We start from the raw sequence: 15,800 nt of genomic DNA, 5'->3' as shown, positions 1-15,800 counted from the left end.
GGTGGGCCAATTGTCTGCATGGAGAAGTATTAATAATGTCGGTAAATTGGATTCTTCGAAAAGTTGGTGGCAGTACAAAACAAGTAATATCTCAAATGGACCCATTTAAAGCACGAATCCAAATATAAAGCTTAGTACCACTACTACACTCCTGGAGGAGAAGCAGAAATGGAATATGAAGACGACTAGAGCTTTGGCGAAAGGACAAAGAAATGCAGAACCCAGTTGCTGGAAAACAAAATTAAGCTATAGGAATTAAAAAAGGAAAAGCTTTTGTACCCTTGATTCTACACAGAGTAGTGTTATATCATGCAACTATCTCAACTACATTTACCCTCAAAATTAACATATCCAATGATTTTGAAAAAACTACTCGATATTCACGTCTTTCACCGCTCGCTCATTTTAAAGTCAACAACAGCCTTGTCAAAAGTGCTCCTGACGTGCTGGCACATCAGCATTAGATCCTGGCATGCATCTTTCAATACATCTGCGGCCAGATCACCTGTAGAAGCATTAGCAATAGAAGCATTAGCAACTCCACGACTCTAAAACTACCTAATGACAGGAACGTAACAAGTAGCAGCTTGAGAACAGCTATAACTCTTTCGAAGCTTGGTTGAGAAACAACTTTAGTGGAACTGTAGAAGTAACTTGCACCTACACAACGCCATACAGTGATACAGATAAATGGGCTAGAGTCTAGACAATTTTGAAATGGTGAATGGAAATGTGTATACTCTAAAAGACTACTTACGGTGGGCCCATAACTAGAATCCAACATTAGTAAAGGAAGTAAATAATCATATTGCTTCTTGATAAGAACATCTCTAATTAGAAATTACATGTGGAATATGTTTGTAAAACATATAATTAAGCTGCCATTGCTTTAGGCGTTAAAAGAGAGGGTGTTTAGTATGAGGATTCATGCCATGGTTTGAATCATGGTTCGTGACTCGCTATAGTGTTTTCTCTCACAAAAAATACACGTAAACCGAGAATAGTTCTGAATCATGGTTCTGAATCCATGAACCAAAAGTCCACTAAAAAATGTATCACTGAATTACCAGACTGCACACAGCTTGGTTCCGGTTCCCGTTTATCAAACTAAGAGTGACAGCAAAGACACAAGACCTAGCTATCAAACTGAGTAATTGGAACATGGGATCACGCTATATAAGAGTTCGTTTGGTATAAGGATTCAAATCAGGATGGTTTGGGTTTTGGAATTCATGGTTTGAACCTTGAACCATGGTGATTGGAACCTTTGTTTGGATGTGTATAAGCTGGCATAGTTTGAACCAGAAACGTGATCCCAACTTGTGTTTAGTTGTCTTGTTTTTTGATTTTGAACCATGACCAATACAAGAAAAAAAAATTATAACTCTAAAATTATATTAAGTTAAAAGAGAAATAAAGGAAAAAAAATTGTCCACAAAACCAAAAAGAAGGCCAAAAATTGTCAGAAAGTACGCGAAGCACAGTGTGGGGGTCATTACTCGAGGGAAGCACAGTGTTGTTCACTGTGCTCTTAGGTTCCAACGGGCTGAATCAGGGGAGGGCCTAATTCCAAAATCAGAACCCAAAATGATCCAAAATGTCACATCTGATTCTAACCCAATTGCATGATTCTGGGCTTCCAAACATGGGTTCTCCCACGTGACCCAGAGTTATAATTCGGAATCCACCTACCAAACGACCACTAAGTGTTAAGAGGATATCAAATCAGGATGGTTTGGTTTTGAAAGCAGAATCAAGATTCATGGTTTGAACCTTGAACCATGGTGATTGGAACCTTTGTTTGGATGTGTATAGGCTGGCATTTGGTTTGAACCAGAAACGTGATCCCAACTTGTGTTTGGTTGTCTTGTTTTTTGATTTTGAACCATGATCAATACAAGAAAAATAAAATTATAACTCTAAAATTATATTAAGTTAAAAGATAAATAAAGGAAAAAAAAATTGTCCACAAAGCCAAAAAGAAGGCCAAAAATTGTCAGAAAGTACGCGAAGCACAGTGTGGGGATCATTACTCGAGGGAAGCACAATGTTGTTCACTGTGCTCTTAGGTTCCAACAGGCTGAATCAGGGGAGGGCTTGATTCCAAAATCAGGACCCAAAATGATCCAAAATGTCACATCTGATTCTAACCCAATTGCATGATTCTGGGCTTCCAAACATGGGTTCTCTCACGTGACCCAGAGTTATAATTCGGAATCCACCCACCAAACGACCACTAAGTGTTAAGAGGATATCAAATCAGGATGGTTTGGGTTTTGAAATCAGAATCATGACTCATGGTTTGAACCTTGAACCATGGTGATTGGAACATTTGTTTGGATGTGTATAGGTTGGCATTTGGTTTGAACTAGAAACGTGATCCCAACTTGTGTTTGGTTGTCTTGTTTTTTTAATTTGAACCATGACCAATACAAGAAAAAAAAAATTATAACTCAAATCATATTAAGTTAAAAGAGAAATAAAGGAAAAAAAAATTGTCCACAAAGCCAAAAAGAAGGCCAAAAATTGTCAGAAAGTACGCGAAGCACAGTGTGGGGGTCATTACTCGAGGGAAGCACAGTGTTGTTCACTGTGCTCTTAGGTTCCAACGAGCTGAATCAGGGAAGGGCCTGATTCCAAAATCAGGACCCAAAATGATCCAAAATGTCACATCTTATTCTAACCCAATTGCATGATTCTGAGCTTTCAAACATGAGTTCTCCCACGTGACCCAGAGTTATAATTCGGAATCCACCTACCAAACGACCACTAAGTGTTAAAAGGATAAAGGCACATTTGTAGAACACTATTATCCTATCTCAAACACAGAACTTTGGAAAAAAAAAAAAAAAAGGAAAAGAAAGGGAAAAAGAAAGAGTACAAAATAAGCTCAAAGTCAAAATATCAAGAAGCAGTCTCACAAAACAATCATCTGAGCGCATAGAACAGATCCCGTTCAAGTAAGTCATTCTAATTTTTTTTTTTTTTTTTTTTTTACGGGATTGAACCTGCAGCCCCTCGCCCAAACCCCACCCAAACTCCCAGTGCCACTAGACCAAAAGGTCTTAGGCAAGTAAGTCAGTCTAGAAGAACAATCATCTTGATCACTTATATATGCTGCTAAAGAAAGATAGTGTTTCATACCTGTTGTCTGGATCCTGATATTAACTTTATTGTCTGACGGATGAGGAATGCTGTATCCGCTAAATGTAACCCTAGGACTGCAATAGTATATATAAAAAAAAAAAGAAAAAGTTCTTGTTTAGGATCCTGCTGAAAAAAAAAGAAAAAGTTCTTGTTTAGGATCATGCTGAACACAATTCCTTGAAGAGTAAACTTTTTTTTTATTTTTTTTATTGTCGCAATAAGAAGTGAAGCAAATTTATCAAACTAACTAGTCACTAGGTCAACTAGATTATAAGAAGGCACAATATTGCAAGCTCTTCCATACTTCACGTACAATAAAGTAACTTCAGAAGAAACTGACACCCCGTTCACTTTGTTGATTCGAATTTAGAATTCGAGTTGAGATGTGACTTTATGTGAGAGCTTTTTACTGTAGCAAAAAAATTAGATGTGATTGTTTGTGAGAGCTTTTTACTGTAGAAAAACTCGAATTCTAAACTCGAATCAGCGAAGTGAACGGAGCCTTCAATTCAAAGTTTTGGCTCTCTTGATAGTATTACTTCTGAAGAAATCTAGGAACCCAAAAACCAAGTTAATGATTGGAAAATAAAACAGAACCGAGTGCCAAAATTGTAAAATTTGCTCTGTATCGGGTCGCAGGAAATTAGTCTCCCGAATCCTTCTAATTTCTTATTAGGCTTAAACTAAAAGGGACATGCTCTCAATAATATTTCTTCTGTGATTTACGGTCCTCGGTTTTAAGCTATATTCAAAACTCTCCATCTTAGAGGACCAGCATCACAATCACAATAAAATTTAAAAGACGGACATCAAGTGATCATTTATAAATAGCTAAGCCCATGTATTACAAAGGGAAAATAGACGAGAAGCATTTTACACAAGATCACTTACTCCTGATTCAAAGAGAACCTGACAGCATTTGCGAGTGTATGATCCTCATCTGTCAATGAAAACGTTGACTTTGTGTGATCTGAAAATGACCCGTGTTCCATTACTCCAGGAAACTCTGAAAGATAATGATAAAAAGTTTTAAAAAATTGAAAACCCAAACCTAACACCGAAATTCCAAAACATTACAAACTTCACAAGCAAATTCCACATTCCAGAAAAAAGGAAAAGGATTCAATTTCCGCAAAATTCGCATACTTTTATATTAACTATCGCTACTGCTTCAATTAAAAAACACATTTTTCATTTTGAACAATAATCTGTTTGGTTTACAAGAGAGCGAAATGTTACAGAAACTCCCACATTTCAGCGAAGCTCAGTTACCTCATAGCCAAGCTCTCATTTTATTAAAAAACACGACATGCCTCCCACATTTCAGCGAAGTTCAGTTACCTCATAGCCAAGCTCTCATTTTATTAAAAAACATGGCATGCCTTTTTTTCTAAAATTTTCTCAGTATCCAAACGAACCCAGAAATAAAATAAAACTTCAGACCGGCCATTAATCGACAAGATTTAACTTCACCAATTCTAATTTATTGGCATAAATAAATCACTCTTTTAGTGCGTCTACTTCTGCTTGTATGCATGTGAGAGAGAGAGAGAGAGAGAGAGAGAGCGTACCAGAAGGAAGAAACAAGGCAAAGGAAAGAGAGCGCGAATGAAAAGACCGCCGAGAGAGAGAGAGAGAGAGAGTCACTTATAGGAAAGTAGGGATGCAGCCGAAATTACACTTTTGTCCTCACTGGAAGACGTGGCAATTTTTTATTGGATGTATCTAAAGCCTTGGTAAAAGATGTTCCAGTTCTCCGCCCTCGCATATACACTCTACACTCCTCCTTAAACCCTAATTCGCATGTTATAACTAGGGTTTTCGTTGTTCTTCAGTTTGGACTTTGGCCAAACAATCAGCTGTCGGATCTTTGCTCGAGCACTCGAACTTCTCAAAATTGTAAGCTACTTTTGATCGATTTGGAATTTGATTTGAAAAGAATTTAGTATTTAATCGTTCTGGTTCTCTTATCAGGTTCTAGTTCTAATGGCTGCCAATCACAATGCCCCGTCGGCCTTGGAAAAGGACCAGGTTGGCACTTCTCCATACGCTGTTTTTGGTTCCTCTATTGATTGATTCTGAAAAGAAATTCCATTGAATTCGCTTTTGTTCTACATTGGGAGTTTTTTTTTTTTTTTTTTTTTTTTTGGGTATTTTCGCCGTTTAGGGTTCTTGGAGTGAGTTAGTAATGAAATATTTTTTATAAGATTAATGTTGTGCTTTTTCATGCTCCTCGTGATATAAAGTTTGTGCTTTTATTTTTTTAATTCTTTTTTTCTTTCCGGTAAATCCGCAGATCTTTGGTATGGCAGAGAAAGAGATGGAGTACAGAGTCGAATTGTTTAACAAGTAAGTTTTTTGTGCATAATAGTGTAGTATAATGCGTAACTATAATACAAGTAGAATAAACTACATAACTAAAGTGTCTGAAGATATACGTCTTGCTTTGGATACATTGGCCTTAGGTCCTAGGATGTATAGCATTTGGCCATTGGACTTGATGTTTTATCGTCAATGATTTCACAATGAAGACTGTTTTCCTTTGCCATTTTCTTTTGCAATAGTTTGATTCAGTAGTGTCGTACTACTTGATGAAGGAATTTATTTCCAGTGTGAGTGATCTGGCATGGTTTTTATGGTGTGAAATAATTGATTGAGTTTTGTTTTGTTTTTTTTTTTTTTTTTTGTCTGATTGATGGACCGATCATCTTTCGGATTTCCTATTCTAAATTCCAATCAATCCCAAAATATATGTGCTTATGTAATGCTTTAGAGGTTAGCTATATTTATGGGATCACTTCTCAGTCCTTAAAGTCAATCTTCTCCCCTTTGTTAGACCGAGCAAATCTTTAGAGGCCTTAAATATAAAAAACTTTTAATTTTTTTCTTCAGTAGTAATGCAGTTTCCATCTTTAACTTCATGTTTATCATCTATTGCTCCATTTATCTATCTTCTTTTGGTTCAGGCTTACCCACACGTGTTTTAACAAGTGTGTTGACAAAAAGTAGGTGAAATTCTATTCTCTTTAAAGTCTTTATAAAAAAAATTAGGATTTCTTTTCAAGTTTTTTTTTTTTTTTTTTTTTTTTCTGTTCTCGTGAGTATGTATGATTGATGATCTAATTATTTGTTTAGGTACAAGGAGTCGGAGCTAAATATGGGTGAAAACAGTTGCATTGATCGTTGTGTCTCAAAGTATTGGCATGTAAGAGTTCGCATATGATCTTGTCACCGTGATACTTAAATTCAAATTGGACAAGGATAATAGAATTATAATTGCCCTTTCTCTTCCAGTAAACTTGTGAAACATCCCCATACATGGTTCCCCGTTATTGTGTTTGTTGGATGTTTTGTCGTGCAAGTTTTGCAAGATCTTCTTTTAACCAAATTCTAGGACACTAGTGTCGAAATTCTTAAAAGTAAAACCTACAGACTTAGAAGAATATGCCGAAATGATGCAGTGTTGTTCTTCAGCTGTGTTTCATGTGGAGTTTGCGTAATTAGAACTACATGCACTGCCTGTTTTAATGTGGATGTATCCGTGTTATGTGATTATGACGTTACAATGTTTCTTTATGAAATGGAATCAGCTAGTATTTGAATTGGAGATTTCTCTTAAGTATTTCTTTTAGGCCGATATTTCTTGACTTGGAGATTTCTTATGGAAATTAATGAGAAAAATCCTTTTTATCATTTTTTTCAGGTGACTAATTTAGTGGGCCAGTTGCTTGGCTCTGGTCGACCAGGAATGTGAAAAAATCTGTCTGCTCGATTTTTCATCAATAGATACAGCCTTGAGTTGGCGCCCGGTGATGCTGGAGATTGTAATTGTTCACTTTTTATGCGTTTTTGATACTTTCTGAATTGTTAATCAGGTGATTTTATCTTTGATGTCTGGGAAGAAATTGGTGGCAGTCTTAAATGTTTGCTGCCATAATAATATTGTGCATTCGTAACGAAGATTTCTCCTTAATAAATTCACTAATTTCAATGGTTCTCTTATTCCTGCATCGCAAAGCGCTCTTTATATTGTTGCAAAAAGAAAATAAGGTATACTCGGCAAACATTGTAAAACCCCACTTTTATTTTTTTGTCCGATGACATTGCATAACATTTTTTTTTTTTGAACGAGTCCTGGCCGAATTGTATAATCTTAAGCCAAACAATGCACGAGCTGGATAAAAACAACGAGTTATGTGACCCCGGTCCTCCCCTAATTTCCCGAGGAAAAAAAAAAAAAAAAAACTTTTGTGTGCCACTCTCTTTTTATTTTATTCTTTATAATTGCTCTTAATGTACTTTAATTTTTCGATTATCATATTTTAAAACTACGTTCCACTGCCCCCTGCAAAGACTAAAGATGTTTATTGCACCCTGAGATAAATTGAACATCTCAAAACTCTCTAGTAACAAGTTATGATTAAAAAACTGATGAAATGATCCGATTGAGACGTTCTATGATGCCAAACACACAATTTATATCATATGGCATTAATGCTTCAAGAATGGTAGAGGATAGAACCAAAGAGGTGTTGCAGCATTCGCCAACGCAGAAGCTGCTGAAATTTGGATAAATGAAACTTGAAAGCTACACCAAGACCAACATGTGGATTGCTAACAACTAATCCTTTTGGTGCTGCAGATACTCCAACGTCAAAGGAATGGACAAATCTACATACAAGTTTAATAAAGTAAAAATAAGAAAAAAAAAAAAGAACTATACATTTTCAGTCTCTATTTCTTTTGGCTTCCAAGGATGCACCATCCTTTAGAGTTTCCTGCGCGTCATTCTCCATCCCCAGGCTCTTCAAGGCAGCTGCCTGAAGATAGAAGGCAGTGGGCCACTCTGGGTTCACCACTTGGGCTTGCATAGCATCTCCAAGAGCTTCTTGAGACATGTCATTCATCAAGTAACATAAGCAGCGCCTTGCAAAAGCAGTCGGAGATATCATAGTCCCGCCGTCAATGAACTGTACAAGGAAGAAAGAAGATTCCACGTTAGTGAATCATAATCTAATGGTTCTCGATGTTTCTATGACTTGGTTTAGGATTTCTGAGCTTTTAAAAGAAGTTATATTTTTTCTTATAGCAAAACAACGAGAGTAGAAGTATTTTCATTTTCACCCATAGAAAAAGAGATATATATATATATATATATTATTGTCTGTAAAGGAATTAAGATTAAAAAAGGACTTACTTTCGTATAAGCTTCGATTGCAGTTGCAAAGTCTTTTGCTCGAAATGCAGAATCTCCACGCTTCTTAGCATTTAGCGTCTCCTGAATTTGATTTGTCCACATCTGGAATGAAAGCTGTTAACAAAGGAAATTCCATGATGATAATACATAAATTAGATCTGCGAGCAACATGAAGAAATTCAAGATATTGAAAGCATCTTTACTGGTTGATTCCTAGTATCATGTTATTTTGGGTTGTGTTGGTTAGCATTTCTTTGACATTAGTGCATAGGTTTCTTAGTTTAGTTGCTTATTTTATTTATATAAAGTTCAGTTCCTACTTCCTTACACAATTCAAGATAATAATTGTTCTTCTGGCAGTAAAGTGAAATAGGATTTAAAGAATAACTGACCTCATTGGCAACTCCTTCATCGTCCTTGTATCCAGCCTTTTCCAATATTTCATGTATAGCTGTAAGATCCAATCTTGAGCAAGCTTCACCAAGAGGTGACAATGTAATTTGCTTTGCAGTCCCATTTCCATGTGGAACACCCAACAAAACATACGATGGAACCTGTTATCAATGTTGATAGATAACATAAGGTTTTCAAGGCCATTTGTTAATTAAGGCACGAAAATTACTTATGCGAATAGAAATTGTGCGTGCCTCTGTTTCTTTCTGAAGAGGAGTAAGAGCAACCACAAGCGACTTGGCATTTGGCCGATCTCGAGATTCATATTGCAAACATCGTGAAGCTAACCGCACTAATTCGGTTCCATCATCATTTGAAAAGTGACCTTCCAAGCATGAATCCATCAGCATTGAAAAATTTTTACCACGTATTAGGTCAAGTGCCTACCACAAGGAAAATAGGAAGGCTTTCAGCTTGAAATTAATTTGATAATCTGACCATAATGACAATTATTGTCAAATTGATTAAGCATTTCAAGCAAGTTATTTATCACAAATGTTACTACAAAAAGCCACACTCAAATAGCTGAACCATAAGTAATTTAAAGCAATCTACTTTTGCTTATCTAAATATCATCTGGATGTCAAAGAGAGTTAATAAGCAACAAATCTCTTTAAATATAATTTTGCAAAGAAAAAAAAAAAGCTTACATGGCTAGGTGGAATGTGTTTTCCACTTAGCAGATCAAGCAACAGGGTGCCAAAACTGTATACCACACTTTCTGGTGTCACTCTTCCTGCCAGGAATTAAAAAAAGGATCTAATTAGTCCAATAAAAACTCGAAAGTTTATGCTCTGCATTGAAAATTCAAGTTAAACATGTTAAAAAAGAAGAAAGCCAAAAGGGATGGGTAATCTTGACAAATACCTCATGAAAGTGCATGGGTCATGATTTTTACCCTTTACTCTTGATTCATAACCTTTTTAGTCAAATAATTACACTAACAAAAGGGTATTTATCAAGAATAAGAGGTAAAAGTCTAGACTCGTGCACTCTTAAGGGTAAATTCTCCATTTTTTCAAAAGGGATTGGTCCGGCTAAAAATATGCCCAGAACTAAGTACTATGTTTAAGCTACTTAGAACAAGTGCATGAAAGTAGATGTCTGAAACTCTCAACTAGCTTTAGCATGAGTGGACTTGGCCCTTTGTAACTATGATGCAGTTCATTTTCTTGGGTTACTCTTCTTTTATTGGGTTACACTTCAAGGAAGTCTTTGTCCAACTTATCACAATGGCTATAATCCAGGATAATTGTGCAAAACTAGCAAGGACAAACATTATAAAAATTGAACATTCCATTTTCTGCAGCTATGATACCTGTCCTCAAGTATTCTGGAGGTGTGAAAGCTAAGTTGGTGCTATAGCTCTTGCCGTCTCTGCTATTCTTCATAAGACCAAAGCAGGAGAGTCTGGGATTACCATCCTGTCAAGTTTTAAGTATTAGGAATGGCCTACAAGAGGTAGTCAACAATTTGAAAATGGCAAAAAGTATGATTAAAAGGTGAGCATACCTGATCAAACAAGACTCGATAAGCATTAAGGTCATGATATAATGCTCGCCCTTTGATGCTGCAATATTCCAACGCTTGCGCCAGATACAAAGCCACTCGCAGTCTCATTGCCCATTTCATAGGCTGGGTCTCCCCTAAACCAATTCAAAGTTAACAAAAAGCAAAAGTTAAGGATCAATTATTTGCTTCTTATACGAAATAATTCAACATGGGATTGAAGAGAAATACAACTTTCCATGTCCCCGTTGTCAAAGGTCTAACAATTGCTTATGTCCCCAGCATTAAATCTCATTTGATTAGACCAAAAATGTACCATTAGTAGAGAAACGAACTACCAACCGAACTCAAAGCCATTCAACAGAACCTTACTAAAAGAGGCCATAGACAACAATTGGGTCAATAGCCTCTATGATTCTCGTTTCAACTTCATTTGTTTCTTCTCAACAACAAGGTCAACATACACTTTTACCTTTTTTTTCCCCGCTTTATCAACTTAAAAAAAAAAAAAAAAACGAAACAAAATGTCGACGTAGAACAAGCAATTCGAAAGCCGAAACTACTGAGGATCCGAAAAAACTGAGAGAAACAAAGAAAATAGACAAACAAGAAGAATTTTACATACAATGGAAAAGATGCTTAGAGAGAGTCTCATTGGGCATGAACTCGGCGACGAGGAGCCTCTCATCACCGTCGCAGCAAGATCCGATTAAATTCGCCAACCGCTCGCTTCGCAGCTGGCCCACGGTCTTGGCTTCATCCTAAAAACAATACAACCATTCATATATATATATATATATATATATATATTTGTACATACATAATATACTAGAAACAAATTCAATACTATTATGAATAGGAATCACTGATAAGAGCGAGAAAAGGTCACAGACCAGAAATTGGCGAGCATCGGGCCAAGCAGACTTGTTGAAGCGCTTCACGGCAACCCAGTGGTCGTCCTCGAGCTTGCCTCTGTAGACGACGTTCGGAGCTTTCTCTCCGTGCTCCGACACAATGTTCTCCGGCGAAAACCCCGACGTCGCCGCTCTCAGCTGCTCCAAGCTGAACTCGCGGAATCCAGGCAACGACTCCTCGTTCTTGCTCCCATTCTCTACAACAACCACACACACACACACACACACAAAAAGGTAAGCAAGCTGAAATTTTCCCGAGAAGAAAAAAGTTCATTTCTTTTCTCGTTAATTAAAAAAAACAAAGAGAGAGAGAACTCACCGGAATCTGAAGAGTCGTTGAGACTGGATTTGAATTTAATCTGACAAGGAAAGAAGCAGAGGGAGAACTTAGAGCACCGAGCTCCCATGAATCAACAACCTAAAATGCGCTTTGCTTTTGCTTTTACCTTTGCCTCTCTCTCTCTCTTTCTCTCTCTCTCTTCTCTCTCTCTCTCTAGAAAAAGCTTTCTTTTTTATTTATTTTCCAAGCCAGTTTTCTGGGGGAGAGTCCTTGAGGGTTTTGGGGGGAGAGAAAGTTGGAGGAGGAAGATAGGGTACAAATAGGAGGGAGGGAAGAGGAAGAGGAAGAGGAAGAGGAAGAGGAAGATAAATAAAATAACAACAATAAGCTGTAGAAAGAGAGTCATTGCTTTGCTTTGGTTGGGAAGCCAGGAAGGAAGTAAGAGAGAAAATTTTTATTTTTAAATAAAAATTAAATTTATACTTTTTAGTAAAAAGAAAAAAGAAACAGAAAATGAACTTTTTGGATCCAAGGTTTTGCTGTTTCTTTCCATGTGCGGGTGCATGTGTCCTCTTTCAGCTTTCTTACCAGCTCATCATTCCCTTTTACTCTGCTTTTCAGTTTTTTTTTTCTTATTTTAATTTAATTTTTTATTCTTCTTTATTTCCCTAAACTGTTATATCTATTTTATTTTAAAATTTTTTATTGTAGAATTAAAAAATTAAAACTAAATTTATAATAAAAATTATATGTTATGTATATTTTTTAATCTTATTTAATTTTAATTAAATTTAATTATTAAAAAATTAATTTTATTGGTAGGATCGCATACTAAAAACAGTCTTGTTCCTGTCAGAAAGATAAAAATATACTCACGCGCTTAAATCCATCGCGTGAGCTATATATTTCTTTTTTCTTTGTAATATATATTTTTGGAAAATTATTAATAATGGATTCATGTTCAGTAATTATCCTCTCTGTCTTTGATTCTTTCTGTTATTCTTAAAATAACAGTTGTTTCATCGCGTGAGTTTTTCCTGTTGATTTTAACAAAAAAAAAAAATTTCATCTCCAAAACAGTTTTCCCTTTTTTTTCTTTTTTTCTTTCATAATGAAACATAAGGCCGTGTAAGTTCTTGACTAGGGAAAAGCATCGCTGTCGTGGAGGTAGTCAAAGTCAGTTAAAAGTGGTCAAATTTGTTTAGTTTATTAATTAGGTAACGTTTTATTTAATGGACGGTAATTAATTTGGTTCTTCTAATCATCAAAAATATCCAATGGTTACAGTTACAAGTTCTATTTTTCCATTTTGTTTTCACCGTTTTTTTTTTCTTCGTTTCCCTCCAAAAATAATTTCATTAAGCATCACATGAGAAATATTTGTTCTGTCTTCTTCCAGAAACAGCTTCTGGTTGCCTGACTATTTCTAAAGACATCAACTTGGGTTAAGGAAGTCCTCAAACGACATCTGTTTCAAATTCAATAACAATGACCATTTTGAATTTTTTGATAAAGGGTCATTAGATAATTTTTTAGTTTTTCTTGCTTTAATTTAAGGAAAACAAGATTGGCAACATTCTTTTCTACAATCCTTTTTTTTTTTTTTTTGTGGAAAATGCAAAGCTTTCACACATAATATTTCCTTTACATCCTATCACATTCTATATACATGTTTAATGGTACCTTATCATAATTTTGTGATAGGATGTCAAGGAAACATGCTATTAGTATTGTATAATTTTGTACTATCACCCTTCAAAAGAAAAATTATAGGTCGTGTTTGGTATTGATTCCGTTTTTATTTTTGTACGTTTTTTAAGAAAAAAAAAAGAAAACGTTCTCAAAACAATGTTTCACGCAATAAAAATAAAAAAGGAAAATAAAAACGATTTTTTGATTTAGTGTAAAATGAGAAAGAAATGAAAAATGACTTCCTCTCTCGAGCAGAGAGAGAAAGAGAGACATTAATGAGTTTTTTTTACACTGTAAACAATCTCTTGATAAAACTACCAAACACATTTTCAAAAATAATTTCTATCTGAGATTAAAAACGTTTTTATTTTCATTTTCATACAAAAAATAAAATTATTTTGAAACGAGTTCTAAACGCACCCATACTACTAAAATATTTAAAAACAGACAAAATATTTAAAAAAAAAAAAAATCGGATTTTTATAAAGAACCAAAAGGGCTTAAAGCCTTAAACGGCATATTATTGTGGAGTTATTTTTTTTATTTTATTATCCTCCCCGTACATCAAATTCATTAATATCTTTGCATTGACAAACAGTTTGTTTCACTAGTTATAAGTGGGGTTACAAAAGGATAAGAAGGTACTTTTGTGGGCCGCCCCATCGCTTATGACTATTCTCAGGTAAATTATAAGAAGGGTCTAGGAACCAAACATCAAAGATCAAATATGTGCATATAAAGGGCCATAGTGTATATTTTGTCCACGGGTGGGGTGAAAATGAAAAGTTGTCTCTTTATCATCGCGTGAAACACCCAGCCATGCCAGTTGTCTGATCTAGTCTGCTTTCATACAAGCTGGTTTAAGTATGAGCTCCTTTATTCGAGGGTTTCAATTCAATGCAGGACGTTCATCCCCACCGTCCCTGTCCTCTAGTAACAAAGAGAATCACGGAGTCCAAAGAACACAAGCTAACTGTAAGTGTATTTTGGGATTGCTTTCGAAACTCCTAAAAATACTTTGCAAAATAAACGATACAACTATCGTGTTTAGTAAAGGTGTACAAAAACACTTTGTACATAAATCAATGTATTTTTTAAGTTATTTTGAGAAGTTAGAATGTATAGGTTTTAGATTCTTCTTTCTGTTTTTGCTTTTGTTTTAAGTAAAAGTAGTGCTTCTATTAAAAGCACAGCAATTCCAAGCAACCCCAAACTGGCTTTATATCTCATTGATGATCTCTGCATCAGGCTGTAATCCATCCAATTCTGACTGTGGTCTGCATATTTTTTCAACTTTCTGGGAAGAAAACATTTGGAATACATTAGACATGTTCAAATCAAAGTAACCTGGGGGGGGCCCCAAAAAAAAAAAAAAAAAAAAAAAAAAAGTAATGAGCTCGAATTCCCCCTTCTAGCTCGAGTTTTGCTTTTATAAAGGTCCATTATGCAATAAATATATATTTTCTATACTTAAATTTAATTCTGATTCTGTTACAATATTTTTTATCTTACAAATAATTTAAATTTAAAAATTTATTTTCTCATAAAGTTTACGTTAATAAATCAGAATCACTAATTTAAACGTGTGAACTAAAATAACTTATAATTTTATTATTAATGAAAGAAATTTCTACTTCTGCCAGAAGAATATGAAAAAAAAAAAAAACCTATTGATAAATCTCTATTTTTTAATTATCAAATTTATATTAAAAATTATTTATTTTATATATTTTTTATTTTAATATGATTTTAATTAGAAAAATACGCATCGCTGTACAACCAATAGGGTGGAGTAACATTAAGAACGATTTTCCTTCTTCTTTTCCCAGAACGTGTCAAAATTCGATAATTAATAGTCCCAATCAGATATCCTACTCACCCGTTGAGTTGTACGGTGTCAAATTAGGTTCGTGCGCGAAACTGAGTTTAATTAAGTTGCACCTTTTCGCTTTCCGCTGGCGGGTATCAAGTTTCTTCTATAGACAATTGAGATGGGCAGGATGCGCCAACAAAATCTTTTTCTCACGAGAGAAAATAGTAATAACAAAAGTCTCTCGTTAATACGCCTCATATGATGAAGATTGCATTTAACCTGATCTATAAATCTTATTGACCAACTCATCCAGCTCACTTCTGCCAGCGTGATTCAAGGTTTTATTTATTTATTTATTTATTTTTTTAAGGGGGTCAATAGTGAAAACCAGAAGGGGGAAAAAAAAAAAGTAAAGCAGTTGACACAGATGATTGAAGATGGGCCTCTTTGCCATCATGAACAGCATGCAATAACCCCCTCACACCCATACTCAGACCCATCCCAACCAGGGAATGTACATGTACATTGCAGAAAATCCAGGAAGGCAAAACCAGGACTGCCTTAATTTAGTACTTTGCTAAGATTTCAGCACAGACACAGGGGATACTTTTTGAGGGCACTGTTTGGGAACTTTCCAACATGACTCATCAGCTGGATTTGTTCTTGGATTTAGGGAGCATTGGAGTTGGAAGGGAAAAAATAAAAATATTTTCCCCACAAGAATGAGCCGCATGCACTATTATTTAAATGCCAAAAAAAAAAAAAAAAAAAAAAAAAAAATGAGTTCCGAAACCA

The 15,800-nt window shown here is 35.2% G+C and overlaps 3 protein-coding genes across 5 annotated transcripts; 1 reads left to right on the top strand and 2 right to left on the bottom strand.

Moving 5' to 3' along the window:
* Positions 1 to 26: 26 nt before the first annotated feature.
* On the bottom strand, positions 27 to 4,766 carry LOC21389486 (DNA-directed RNA polymerases I and III subunit RPAC2). Its single transcript, XM_010089601.2, has 4 exons — positions 4,719 to 4,766; positions 4,039 to 4,153; positions 3,145 to 3,221; positions 27 to 505 (listed from the first exon to the last, which is right to left on the bottom strand). The coding sequence occupies exons 2-4, from the start codon at positions 4,137 to 4,139 to the stop codon at positions 390 to 392; spliced, it is 294 nt and encodes a 97-aa protein (XP_010087903.1). The 5' UTR covers positions 4,140 to 4,153; positions 4,719 to 4,766; the 3' UTR covers positions 27 to 389.
* Positions 4,767 to 4,903: 137 nt separating this feature from the next.
* LOC21389485 (mitochondrial import inner membrane translocase subunit TIM10) lies at positions 4,904 to 7,124 on the top strand. Its single transcript, XM_024168071.1, has 6 exons — positions 4,904 to 5,046; positions 5,122 to 5,178; positions 5,444 to 5,496; positions 6,114 to 6,152; positions 6,283 to 6,352; positions 6,851 to 7,124. The coding sequence occupies exons 2-6, from the start codon at positions 5,134 to 5,136 to the stop codon at positions 6,899 to 6,901; spliced, it is 258 nt and encodes an 85-aa protein (XP_024023839.1). The 5' UTR covers positions 4,904 to 5,046; positions 5,122 to 5,133; the 3' UTR covers positions 6,902 to 7,124.
* Positions 7,125 to 7,506: 382 nt separating this feature from the next.
* On the bottom strand, positions 7,507 to 11,874 carry LOC21389484 (probable serine/threonine-protein kinase BSK3). Of its 3 annotated transcripts, XM_024168060.1 has the most exons (11): positions 11,540 to 11,874; positions 11,200 to 11,417; positions 10,932 to 11,067; positions 10,310 to 10,443; positions 10,116 to 10,221; positions 9,448 to 9,533; positions 8,992 to 9,180; positions 8,737 to 8,898; positions 8,345 to 8,458; positions 7,871 to 8,117; positions 7,507 to 7,783 (listed from the first exon to the last, which is right to left on the bottom strand). In XM_024168060.1, the coding sequence occupies exons 1-10, from the start codon at positions 11,625 to 11,627 to the stop codon at positions 7,875 to 7,877; spliced, it is 1,476 nt and encodes a 491-aa protein (XP_024023828.1). In that variant the 5' UTR covers positions 11,628 to 11,874; the 3' UTR covers positions 7,507 to 7,783; positions 7,871 to 7,874. The 3 variants fall into 3 exon arrangements, with proteins under 3 accessions (XP_024023828.1, XP_024023826.1, XP_024023831.1); XM_024168058.1 differs by having other exon boundaries at positions 7,737 to 8,117; XM_024168063.1 differs by having other exon boundaries at positions 7,737 to 8,117; positions 8,345 to 8,446.
* Positions 11,875 to 15,800: the final 3,926 nt, after the last annotated feature.

Source organism: Morus notabilis, unplaced genomic scaffold (assembly GCF_000414095.1).
Source record: "Morus notabilis unplaced genomic scaffold, ASM41409v2 Scaffold2801, whole genome shotgun sequence".
Taxonomy (NCBI): domain Eukaryota; kingdom Viridiplantae; phylum Streptophyta; class Magnoliopsida; order Rosales; family Moraceae; genus Morus; species Morus notabilis.
Note: the sequence above shows the minus strand (reverse complement) of the source record. Positions and strands in the feature narration are given on the sequence as shown.